Raw genomic sequence first — 13,669 nt, forward strand, 5'->3', positions numbered from 1 at the left:
ATATCTATTGATCACAACATTAAGGACTGCAACTGTATATTGATACTGACAGCAACGCGGCACAGAGTTTTGGTTCAGTACTCATCCTAAGTAAAAACTAAGAAGTACATGTCTCATGACAACAAAAACCGCAAGCCTGACAGAACATTTAACACAAGCTGAGTCACGCAAGATCTTGTTGTTGTTGTGGTCGTGTGTAGAGCTGCTCAAAGAGGCTCAGTTTGCTGTGCTGCCAGCTAGTGGTCGGGAGTTTAAGAAGAAAACTTAGTAAGACGCTGAAGGACACTCAGAAAAAAATAATTAAATATCATCTTGTCAGCATTTTAAATCAATACAAGTATCACCATATTAAATATTGTGAAATAATGCCAAATGAATTTTTCCCTACACCCCTAATATAAACCTTTTTAAAAAAGTAATATATTTCATATTTTGAAAAAAGGCATTTTTCTCTTTGTGTTTTAATAATGCAAAAAATTCATCCATTTTTTTTCATTCTAGTAACAATAACATAAATACAAAGTAGCACCTAATTTTTTAAAGGGTAAGATTTTTCTGGGTAGTGGTTGGTGAAAAATGGACCTGAATGACTTTTTAAGTGTTAAAGGTTGGAGATCCCTGTGTAAGTTCATATTTTTTAAAATGCTTATGATGCGATTTCTGGTTAAAATTTCAATTAACTTGCTGATAAAACTATTAGCAGAGGGCTGCTCTAGCTGGTGTGACCCCTACTGTGAGAAGCAGGAACGTAACCAGGCTGGCAGTGTTACACAATCCTGTTGACAATGCTGTTGATGCTTCTGTATCCCTTTAAAGATATGTTCTCATTAGGAGTCAGTAAGCCAGAAGGTATGTAAGAAAAACACATTGCAATAAGGATGAGGAAAAACAAGGAAATAGGAGAGGAAATTCTAACTATTTTTCCTGGTGTTTCCATTTCATTTGTCAAATAAAAACAGGAACAAAAGCGCCCGCTGTAGTAAATCTGGGACTGCAAAAGCTGGATAGTCAGACAGAAAGGGTGGATTAAAGTCCCAGCATCTATAGTAAACTTGAAACAATTACACCCCCCTTTTGAAATGTTGACATTCCTGAGTTTAAGCTGTGTTTTTAGCTACACTTTCTCTGTGTGCACTTCTGAAGGGCCACACCAGTTCTGTCTGCACACTGCTGTTGACAAAACACTCAGCGTCTCTGTGCAGCGCTGGAAGCTAATTGGGAGTGAAGCAGTCTTTGGTTTTTTGTTTCACCTTTCAGAGATATATTGTGACCACTCATAAGTGGTCACATGGGATCTTCTGTTGCATTCTACCATGCACCATATTGTATATTTTAAAAATGCTTAGGAAGAATTTACGCACAAAGTTCATTTAATCCTTTAATCTCCTGGTGTTTTCTTCCCTACTTGAAGCGGCGCATCTCTCAGATTTGCTGTTTTTTAATGGCACAGCTGTTATAACACTGCAAGTTGAAGCACCTAAACTTTCTGACTTCCAGAGGAAACGTGTCAGCCGGCCTTGCTGGAAAAAGTCAAGTTTCCTAGTCAAGCATCTTATTGCCTCTTAAACTGTGTTTGTGGAGCTCCATCCAGTTTTTAGTGTCACTCTGCATCTGAAACTCCTTCCTCGCTTTTTCTGCAACTGCACTTTTCGGTAAGGTGGCATTAAGCTGCACATGTGGCAGATCAGCGAGCCAAGACTGACACATCTGCATTGTTTTGTTGTGTTGTTTGTTTTTTTAATCTCCTAGCCAAGATAATGTGTGAGCCAAAAGTTCACAATATGCAAACACAAAGCAGCAATTTGCTCCCATTTTCTTTACAGCTGCTGCTACTGAAATCCCACAATCTGAACTGTAACATTTACTCATAATAATCACTATTTATATCCTGTTGGCGTCCATTTTTGCACATAAAGGTGAACATACGCCACGAACAAAACAAAATATTTTTCCAGTGTATCATTACATACTTTTTTTTTTTAATCCTCTTAATTTAGAACGAGGATCATTGTTTTGACTATTGAGCTTTGAGTGAAAACCCAGACACAGTTGAGTTAACAGCAGCGCTGGAAGCTCTTCCTGGAAACAGTGTGTATTGCTTTGTCTGGCTGCGTTACGGGTTGTCTGTTCTGGTGGGGAAACCTTTACGATGTCCCATCGTCTGGATAAACAATTCCATTCTGTCTGTGCCCAGCTTTGGTTATGCAGATAGTTAGTATTTCTTATTTTTGAGATGAAACTAAAAAAAAAGAGCTCTTGAGAAAATAAGAGAAAATGTGTCACTTCCTCAAAGATAAACTGGCGTGTGCATCTGGAATGGTAATGTGCTGCAAATGAAAGGAGAGCTCTCCAGCATACCGGCAGAAACCTGAACTTCAGGTTAGTAATGAAGTCTCACGGGAACACACTCATGTTTTCCAGTTAGCCTCCTGCAAAGCGTACTTCTGTAAAGTTCTAATTCAAAGAAGAAAGTAAAAAAAAAATGTTAGGAACTCAAGGATGTTGAATGCTGGAAATAGGAGACAGAAATGTTAAACTTATAATCTCATTTGTTAAAAAATGTAACACAAAAATAGCTTAAAACTATATAAAAAAAGACTGTTTGCAGTACTTTATGCTAAATTGGATTTATTAAATTTAAGTGTGTTTTTGCTTTGCCTACTTTAGTTTAGAAAAATTATTTGAGCATGAAACTACAATTTTAGCTGCTTACACATTTATTTGTCTTATGTTTCCATCAGCAGCATGAAGCTTTGTCTTTTGGGACGCCAGGAGTAACTTCATTTAGTGAGAGGAAATTTAGTAAATGTGTGTTCAGCTTGGTTTCAGCTCAGAATGTCCCAGCTCCCCACTTCACCGGCCCAATTTTGTTTTTGTTTCCAGCTTTTACCGCTCTCTGTGAATTAAACCCCGTCCTTTCAAACTGACTGACACACAGTACTTGCTGTGACATAAAATCACAAATTCTCCAGAGGGAAAAAAAAAAAGGAATCTGCTGTGACGTTTTGGTAAAACAGAGTTTCGTTCATGTTCCACTCCTTTTCTGGTACTCACATGACCAGACAGCTCGCAACTGGACCCAATTCAACCCCACCTGCCTGACCTATATTTTCTGCCTCCACTTATTGTTCCCTCTACATCTGTAGATGTTTTCAGGCTCAACAAGCCCACTGCCAGGGGAATTACCGCCCCAACCCAGAGTCTGTTTTAATGTAACAGAAGTCAGAAGACATACCAATTATATTAAAGGGATGTTTGGGTTTGTTTGTCAAACACTATTTTATTGCCTCTGACAGGACCATTTTACAAACATGCAGCGGGATTTGGAAGAAAATGTACGTTTTGCAGTAATGAAACATGCAAGGACCTTTACTGAAATCACTTCTCTCTCTAGAGCTGTAAGAATCTGCCGCGTGTCATCACTCAGTTCCCTTTATAGGTGGGTGGGGGTCGCGGAGACGCTTTTGCCAAAAAGGTTTTTGTTTCTCCATTATTCAAAAAGCTCATCCACTGGCAAAAATTCAAAATTTCCTTCATTTATTCATTTTGTCCGCAGTTAATGTGCTAAAGTAAGCTCAGTTACTCTGCACTTTCTAAATGGCAGCCAGTTTTCCTGCATATGTGTTTTTGTCATGCTTACCGACTGGTTTACCTCTATTCATTCTGTGATCAGATAGGATCAGAGAATTATCTGGTTATACAAGAGATCAGACAGAATCTGGAGTGTGAGCACATGACCCAGTGTTTCCACTTGGGTGAATTTAAAGAAAACTGTGTATCTTACAGTATGTTGTGACTCTCGAGCTTTGAAGAAAAATGCCAACAATATAAGTATTTTTTTTGTAGTTTTGGTTAATTTGTTTTAGTTATTAAAGGTTTGTCATTAAGATTTTTAACATGTCAGATAATTAAGCAAAGTGAAAGGTTTGTCATTAGAAAAATTGATTTTTCAAATGATATTCTTCACCTATATCATCATACTGTTAAAAAAGTCCATGCTTGGCTTTACCTTTTTTGCATTTTTAATTGTAGTATCTCAGCTCCATGAGGAATATCTTATTTGACATTTAAGAAAATTATAAAGCTGTTATTATTCTATTATTATAAATATTCAAACACTACATGTTATAAATGAGTGGCTTAATGGTCACAAAATATAAATAAAGCATATTTTTCTGAACGGTGAAGTGGCTCTCGCTGTGTTTTGGTCTGTAGGAAACTGACCTAAATGACTCTTTTAGCATTAAACGTTGTAGACCCCTTAGCTAGAACAACAAAACTTTTCCTTTTTACAAAATGAAAAGGCATAAAGTTTTCAGAAAACTGGAATTTGTTGGTCATCTATATGAAGTTGTTGTAGAGCGGAGAACTTGAGGGTTACCTGCCAGTAGAGACCACACTTCCGTTAATGTGAAATTTGAAGATCAAGTAACTCGGTCTCTAGATACAGCATATTGGTTACTTGATGGCTGCAGCCACAGGCTCTGGTGCTGACCTCGCGAAACTCCAAACTCACGTAGGTTCACATGATAACCCGCCATTTATATAGGAAGTACAGTAATTCCCCCCTAGTCCAGCTTAGGCATCCGGCAAAAATCTGAACTCAATGAAACAGATATATATTCTATGAGGCCAGATCTGTCTCATAATTCAGAAATGCACATCTGTGAATTATAGATTCTGAATTATGAGACAGATCTGTCCTCATATATTGTGGTCATCTGCAGTAGGATTTCCTCTCGTACTTTTAAAGTTACATAAAGAGTGTGGTTTCTCAAATCAGAGCCGTAACACTAGCCGTGTGAACCTGGGGCGAGGCAATGACTTACACTGTAAAAAGTGAAACATTGGATCAATTAATGAAAGCTCTGTGCCTTGTTACACTTAAAGGTGCTTGTTTTTATTGAATTACATTTTTTAGGTGAGTAAACCATTGACCCAAAATTTTAATTTGATAAACTTGTAAAATTTAAATGTAAAAGTTACAAAATTTGTGTTAATTGAGTCAATGTTTCACTTTTTTCAGAGTATGAGGTTCAGAAAAAATCAGTTCATTCAGAGGAGAAAAACTCCTCTGCTCATCCAAAACATCTAAAATTATGGATGTTCCCAAACTCTTGTTGGACTCAGCTGTTCTTAGTTCATTGGGCTGCTTTTGGGGTATTCCACCTCCCCAAGAATGCTTGAGAAGGGCTTAATTTCTGTATCACACTTTGCTGTCAATCTTGAGCCTTTATTGAATCCACGGACAAGTGCATCAAAGTTTTTCTGGACCTTCCAACGATTTCTATGCTCACTTTGAGATTGAGTGTCTTGCCCAAGGACACTGGAGAAGCCAGGAATTGCACCACCAATCTTCTGTTTGGCAGATGAATGCTCTATTTACTGAGCCACAGCCGCCCTCAAGTCTGCCCTCCTCAGCACTGCAGCTCATTAGGTCTGCTGTGCCAGGAGAGCTTGCTCAGCCAAACGCTGGAGAAGTTCCTCTGCCTTCCTCCACGCCATTGTTCCATTAGGTCTGCTTCTTTGTCTCCGGGGAGTTCGCTCTCGTCTAAGAACTCACCAACTCTTGTCTCACACTCGCAAATGAATCCATGTCTGAAAATGGAAGTATCCCCAAGTTGTTTTACTTTATGAGGCTGAGTTGAAGTCTGGCAGTCGGCGTGGTGACTGGAATTTTTCTGGCAGAGGCAGTTTGTCTGGCTCTAATGGGCTGGGTGATTATCTGACGAACAAATAGAAGGCAAATCATGAACATGTTTTAATCCAGTTCATATACAGTAAGGGCTCAGCAGTAAACTTGTCTTTTTATGACACACGGACTGTAAATCACAGCTTTGCCAGAGGCATGGATGCAGAGGGGAGAAATGTAAAAAAAGAAAAAAGACAAAAGGCAATAAAGCAGCTTTTTACATAATCAGCAAATAAACTTTCATTGCGTTTCCTTGGTTGTTAGGCTGCATGGTGCTGCAAGAAACTGCAAGAGCAGGCTAATCAGAAGACCAATACAATGACTTTACATCACCTCCTGTGGCTTTAAAGGATATTAACATAAAGTTCAGGTCATAAAGTAGTTTTTGATTGCTGTCCTGTCTCATTTTTTTAATTGTACTGTTTTGATCTATTGTAACATAACAACTACAAGCTTTTTCCAACTGCGTTTTTCCATCTGCTCCTGATTCACAGCAATTTAACTAAAGAAATACTCAGAAATGCGATTTTAAGAATATGTTTCTTCATATACATCCTCCATCATGACAAAAATACCACAAGAACATGTTTAAAACACAATTTTTATCGGAGTAGCTCTTTAATTCAAAGTAAGCACAAACCAATACATTAATATTCTAAGTATAATTTTTGAAGCCATATCTAATTCTTGATTTTCACCCTATCCCGGTCCTCCTGTTTTGCCCGTTTTCCAGCTCTTCATGCACTTTTTGCTGCTGAATACCTAGATTAGTGTGTTCAGTGTTTATCTTACTCTATTAAATTTAGTTTAGCAACAAGCTATTGTTTATACTTTATGGCTGACTTAATGTTTTTGTACAATTACCTGCATTGTGATATTGGGCTATATCAGGGGTCTGCAACCTGCGGCTCCAGAGCCACAAGTGGCTCTTTTATGTCTCCATGCAGGCTCTCTGGCTGAATAAAAAATAAAAAAGTAGTAATTTTCAAAAAACGTAAAAGCTTAGCTTCTATTTTAGCAACATGCTAACGTTCTTTGCTAGTTTGTTTTCTACTGGGGTTTTTAGGCTAATTTAGAGTTTAGTTTCTATTTTAGCTTCTATTTTTTTGAGGAATTTTGGGCTATTTTGTAGTTCAGCTAGTAATTGAGGCTAAATAAGCCTCAAAAGAGTTTTATTTATACTAATTTGGAGTTTAGCTAATATTTTAGCAATATGCTAACATTTTTGCTAATTTGTTATCTATTGGGGTTTTTAGACTAATTTTATGTTTTGGTTTTATTTTAGCAACATGTTTACATTTGGGCTGCACGGTGGCGCAGTGGTTAGCGCTCTTGCCTCACAGCGAGAAGGCCCCGGTTCGAATCCCGGCTGGGGGATTTGGGACCTTTCTGTGTGAAGTTGGCATGTTCTCCCCGTGTATGCGTGGGTTTTCACCGGGGACTCCGGCTTCCTCCCACCGTCCAAAAACATGCTTCATAGGTTCATTGGTGACTCTAAATTGCCCCTAGGTGTGGATGTGTGAGTGAATGTGTGTGTGATTGAGGCCCTGCGACAGACTGGCGACCTGTCCAGGGTGTACCCCGCCTTCGCCCAACAGTAGCCGGGATAGGCTCCGGCACCCCCGCGACCCCAAAAGGGACAAAGCGGTCGGGAAAATGTATGAAATGAATGAATGTTTACATTTATGGCCCATTTAATCTACTGAGGAATTTTATACTAATTTGGATTTCAGCTAGTAATTAAGCAACAAGCTAGCTCTTTTTGTAATTTGGCCTCTACTAAAGGTAAAAGGTAAAAATGAAAAAAAAATCACATTTTGAGATATAGTAGTTTCTTTTTATATTTTTGCTTTTGTTGGTACCAAAAAATATTTCACATAATTCACATTTATTTAAAAAAAAAGCAATAAGAAGCACATAAAGGCAAATTCAAATTTCCTAAAGCCTAAATAAGACTATATGGCTCCTTCTAGGTTTTGATCAGTAGATAATGGGGCCCGAATGGCTCTTTTACTGTTAAAGGTTGCTGACCCCTGGGCTATATAAACCCTGAAAATTGAAGGACTAGGATTGGACAGCTAAGGCATGGCTACCAATACTATGTCTTTCTTTATTCTTTCCTTTACCGTATAATATAAACTTCAGGCACAGTTTCCCTGAAACTGCAGTACCATACGTGTTGTGCCAAGAATGAAGAATGCCAATAATCCTTGTTTATTTGTTTGTAGTCTCTCAATTTCATATTGATTTCCTTCAAATGTTCTTTCACTAACTAAAACTACATTGACATAACATAAAAAAGTCCAGGATAAAGATGGTCTTCATGGTTGTTTTGAACACTAACGAAGTTCGGCTGACTTGTTTTTTTAAGTCTCCTCTGGCGCCGGGTTGCATCTCCGACCTCGGTGCTCTTCTCACCTCCGCAGTGGTCATGAAGCAGCTTTTCCTGTACATTCCTTGGGCTTTGGAAGATAATTGCTGTGGTTTATGGGAGGGAGAGGCCCCAAAGAAACACTTTCTCCAAGCTTTAGCTGTTTAGGTTGGTAGTTTTCACATTTCAAGTCCAGAAGCAGGATTTGAACCTCACAGCTCCAATTTACTCCTCAATTCCTTTCTGTAGGTTACGCTATTAAAGGTAAAGTGATGCCAGGTTTCTCTTGGACACCTAATTTTTCTCATCTTTAATAGAACAGCTTAAACATCTGATTAATAAAGGTATTACATGATACACATGTGTTGGATTTTAGCAGGGCTGCTATAGGACTTTGTGAGCGAGATAAGACAGCTAATTTGGAGATTGTTCAGAGATTAATTTGTTTATACATTCCTCCTGTTTCCTCATAGTAATTTCATTTCTTTTAAACCATTACAGTGTTTTCATAGCCTGACTGCTCGGTAAACGCTGGTTCTGCTTCTCACGACCACATAAGCAGCCGCAGGCACGGAATAATTGATTGAAACTCCGTTTAAACGTATGTGAGAAAAGGTAAAGGCTGTGTTGTTCCTGGCATCTGTAATAAAAGCCTCTCTGAACGAAATGCATATATGATATAGATATATATACATTCATGTTGATGCTGTTTTGCTTGGCAGTGGGGTTGAACAGAAAAAGCATCCATTTCCTATTAGCAGGATTTTTAAATAAGTTCTTATGATAACATGTCAGCGTGATCTGAAAGACGTTTCATCTTGTGGGCTCGATGATAACGTCTCATCTGTCAGCAGCTGAACATTTAGTCTCTACAGAGTTCTCCCGACACTTTCAAGAGTCTTATTAATGCTGCATAGTGTTTTCTCACCTTCTTTCAGTGCACATTCCTTCAAGTAGAGTTTCGATTGATACCTAATACAGGTGCTCATGGAGATAATAGCTATGATATTTGTGCAGAAAAGGTTTTAGCCATTTATGCACACAGCCAGTTAAATCTGATTGGTTCACTATTGATGTTGATTGTGCTGCATCACATGTGTATTCCTCTAAACACTCTGTGGTTTGGTGTGCACACATCAACGTCATTTTTGCTCATTAAATCCACATTCACAACTTCCATGCCCCCAAAGAGAAAGAGTTATATGACACATTTAGCAGATTTTCATCCAAAACAGTCGGAAGAAGCAGTTTTAAATCCAGTAAAGGTGGAGTCCATTGACAGAGTAATCCTGTTCATTTAGATGCTTCTTAGAGGTCAAGTCCTTCTGTCTTATTTTTTAACCCTTAAAATCACCTATGTGTTGGTTTTTCATCTTGCTGTGGATTTCGTGGTTATGAACAATGACCAAATGAAAAAAAAAAGACTACATGAGCACACTTAAACCTATTTTCTGTCTCTTTCACTTGCACTTTGTAACTACTTTTTCCACAAAAATGAGATTTCTTGTGTACAATTTTATCCGTATATAAACACAGTAACATGTGTAAACATTTTTGTCATATCTGTGCTTAAGGGAGAAAATATTTAAATAAATATATAATCCAAGATGAAGTTGCAGCTCACAATTGATGTTTAGAATGAGAATTTTAGATGACTTCTAAAGATATTAACATCAAGGAGACAAAATCTGTTATTTTCTGACTCCCTTCTAAAAGTTTATTGAATTTTGCTTTTAAAGCGTCTTTTGGTTCATCCTGGAATTTAGACTCCAAAGTTGGATTTTTTGCTTCAGGAAACAAGCCTTTACCTTAACCATTTTCTTTAATCTACCTTTTAAAAAGTATATATATTTAGTTTTAGGAACCAAAGCTTCCTGTATTATAATGGTTAAAAGGAAAGATAATTCTTTCTTTTTGTTGTAAACTCTTGTGATTTTGAATTATAAATCTCCACCATGTCCTGCCTGATTTCATTAGTACTGAAAAAGTTGGAGTAATAATGTTTTATTTGTTGGAGTCATATCTATATGTTCGATATTTTGTTCTCTTGTCTGGTTTTATTCTTTAGTTTTGAGCATTAAAGATTCATCTTTAAAAAAAAATAGACATGAGCTGGAACTATTTTGTTTTTGTGTTTAAAACATTTCTGACCATTAATCAGTTCCCCCTGTTTTTTGTTTTTTTTCCCAGCTCTTGGTCAGATCATGCTGTATGTGGATGGGATGAACGGTCTCATCTCTCACAATGAAACGGTTCAGTGGCTGTACAGCCTGGTGGGATCTAAGGTAAATAGAAATGAGTAAAATGAAGTTTCTAACAGCAGACAGTGAACTCAGAAAACTCATCAGGGCACCGACAGTAATGAAATGATGACGTGCTTCATCAGCATAATTCACCCTCGCCCCATAGATCACTCAGTGTGACATGTTTGCAGCAGATGCCCTTTGATGTTCTCTGTACCGTCACTCTGTGATCTATGGGCTACAGAGGTCAAGAGGTTAAAGACTTTTGTTTGTGTTAAATCTGATCTTTTATTTCACTAAAAAATCCAAGTTTCAGTGGTTTTCAGGCCAATGTTTCCTCTCAAAGCTAAAATAAACCTGTAAGTGCATTTTTCATTTGCATTCAAATAGACACATTATGGAAAATGATTTATTATTAAATTAAAACATCTTCAAGTTACACTTGTTTTAATTTTGTATTAGATTGGATTGGAAATGGTTTATTTAAACCAATCAAAGCAAGAATATTGCGCATGTTGTTTTGTATATATGAAATTACACAATGTAACTCTTAACTATTTATTTGTCACAATAAGTTAAATAGGTTGCTTGATAGGGGGTGGAAGGAAGCAAACTTTTATAATCCTCCCTGTGAGGCAGGGGTGGAGCTAGAAAATTTTAAAAAGAAAAGAAAAGAAAAACACATAAAATAAGTAATTTGAAGGTCCAGCTTTACTTTTGATTTTTAAAGCTCCAAAAGTTTCCAAAATTGTAGGCGTTCAATGACTTTAAATTAAATCTTGTTAACATCTAAACTTTATTTGTCAAGAACTTCTTTGTATAAAAGATTGTAAATTACATGATTAAAAAAAAATGCTTTGTATGAAGGATTTCAGCAAATGAAGGCACTTTATTTTTTTGTCATTTATTTTGTTTTTATAGAGGAAACTTGTGTTTTATGTTTCTAAAATGTCGTTGTAGTTTCGTCTGGTGGTTAAGACCGCTCTAAAGCTGCTGCTGGTGTTTGTGGAGTACACCGAAAGCAACGCTGCCCTGCTCATAAAGGCTGTGAATGCTGTGGACACTAAAAAAGGTACGAGCTTCCATAAACTCGTAAAAACTGGGCACCAAACACAACCGACATAACTTTTACTGATGTTTATTAAAAAACAATAAAAATTGTAGTTTTTAATCAAATAAACAAGATACTTTTATTAGGTTTTAAAGTATGAGTGGCAGTTTTATTGTTGCTTTTAAAACATATAAAACAAGGAAACAAATGTTAAACACTTTTTTAAGTTAAAAACAATGATAATTATATTTTAATTTCTTTATTTATTTGAAAAAATTCAAGATTGGGATGTTACTTGCAAAATATTAAGCTGCTCCATGAATGAATTTTGACATTATTTGTTAAATATCTACTGTTCAGGAGAACATTAGTGATAAACTGATCAGCATGGTTGAAACTGAGCCGTTCTACAGTCCAAGACTGGTTTAGACAGACTGTAACGCCCCTCCCTGCAGTGGAGCTCAGTTACCTGTAATTGTGAAAACTGCACGTTGTGTCTTGGCAAACAACAGGGGGGCTGCTCACCTGTCGGCAGGGGTCGGGTATCCCTCTGTCTCAGCTCAGTGTCATGCCTCTGCTTCTGTTGCATAAGGAGACCAAACATGATCCTCGGTTCTTGACATGACAGCTAATGCATGGATTAGCTCCTTCATGGGAAAGAAACTCCTGATCTTTGGCAATGATACGTTTTCAGAGGAAAGATGTTTGTAAAGTTTGTGCAAACTTTAAAGAAATGGGCAGTTTTGTTCCGAAAATGTTCTTGTTTTACATAATGTGTTGTGTATGCCGAAGGTTCAAAGCTGTGGTCCAACGTCATGGAGATCCTGGATGAGAAGGATGGAGTGGATACGGAGTTACTGGTGTTTGGGATGACACTCATTAATAAGGTATGCTGATTTTATGAAAACAAACAGTCAAAAATCTCATTTTAATATTTAAAGATATCGCTTTTGCCATTATTGTACATTTACTTCATATTAATCTTATGGTATACAAAGATTTTTGCACCTTTGAAACTGCACTAAAACTCAGTACTATAAACTGTAAAGTTTTCAGAGGACTCATGTTGTTTATAAAAGGGATCCAACTTATTCTAATAAGATTCTTGAATAGATCATATCAGCAGCAGTTTTCAAATGTACAATTTTCATCACTACAGTAAAGAAAAAAAAGTCACGATACTACAATTCTAAAAGATATTTGCTTAGAATAGATGTATTGGAAGGATACAATTGTGAATTGTGTTATTTTTCTTGTTATAAAAAGAAGAAATTATATTTGATTATTGGATTTAGTCACTTTAGACACTGCTCTAATTTTGTCATGTTTGATGAACTTTTAAAAACTGATGATTTTATAGATCAAAGATTGAAATGAAGAAATTCTGGCATGTTCTGAATGAACAAATTGCCATAGCTATGTCCAAACTCCTTCACTAAAGTGCGCTATATAGTGCGTTCGCCATATTGTAGTGCTGTCCGAATCTACAACTCCATATTCAAGTGCTCTAGAAATTCTCTCACTGCGTTAGAACAATATGTTTAAATGTGATTTTTTAATAAACCATCCACATTTTCATCATCAGAACAAATGGATGTCGTGAAGTGCTTGCATTGATTCGATTTTTACTCTGTGATCTCATATCCGGCGCTTAAAAAAAAATATATAAAGAAAAGTTGTGAGCACAGTGTCTGAATTCCAAGGCATTAAATGGTCCCACAATATATAGTTTTTAAGTAGTTAGGGATTATGGTGGGAATTCGGACATAGCCCATAACTCTGTCATTGACAACTTAACAGTTTTTGCTTTTTTTTTAATTAGTTTTTTATAACTTGAAACATAAAATAAACTAAAGTGGAGTGTTTAACAACCACATACACAGGGCTTTAGATAAAGTTAGAGTACTTATCTAGTCCAAGTCCTTTTTCCTTTTGCTTTTTTAACTTAATCCAAACTCAAAATGGAACAAAATACCACAAGCGCCAAAGCCAAAAGAAACAAAGAACACATACACTGACTGTACGCAATGATCCTTTATCAAAAGGAAGAAAAAAAAAATACAGAAACTAATTAATTAAATCATTCTGCATTGTAGTTTTAAGTTTGTGACATTTTTTTAAAATTTTCATTATATCTGCTCCATAACTGAACCCCTCTTGTGGAAACAGAGTGTACTTTTGCATTTGTACGTACAGCTGATTTAATTAAACTGTTTGAACTTCCTAAACTGTATTTGTTGCCTCTCAGGTGAATGTAAATCAGGGGTCTCAAACTCAAATCAGCCGGGGGCCGCTGGAGGCGGAATCTAGTT

The 13,669-nt window shown here is 36.7% G+C and overlaps 1 protein-coding gene across 4 annotated transcripts in view; it reads left to right on the forward strand.

Annotated features, from left to right (window-relative positions):
* fhod3b (formin homology 2 domain containing 3b) overlaps positions 1-13,669 on the forward strand; it is a 91,208-nt gene that overhangs the window by 59,193 nt on the left and 18,346 nt on the right. For all 4 annotated transcript variants that reach the window (XM_024267073.2, XM_024267074.2, XM_024267075.2 and 1 more), the window contains exons 6-8: positions 10,254-10,348; positions 11,267-11,378; positions 12,150-12,244. In XM_024267073.2, the coding sequence (XP_024122841.1) occupies positions 10,254-10,348; positions 11,267-11,378; positions 12,150-12,244 (302 nt within the window). The remainder of the gene's footprint in view (positions 1-10,253; positions 10,349-11,266; positions 11,379-12,149; positions 12,245-13,669) is intronic.

This window comes from Oryzias melastigma, linkage group LG16 (genome assembly GCF_002922805.2).
Source record: "Oryzias melastigma strain HK-1 linkage group LG16, ASM292280v2, whole genome shotgun sequence".
NCBI lineage: Eukaryota > Metazoa > Chordata > Actinopteri > Beloniformes > Adrianichthyidae > Oryzias > Oryzias melastigma.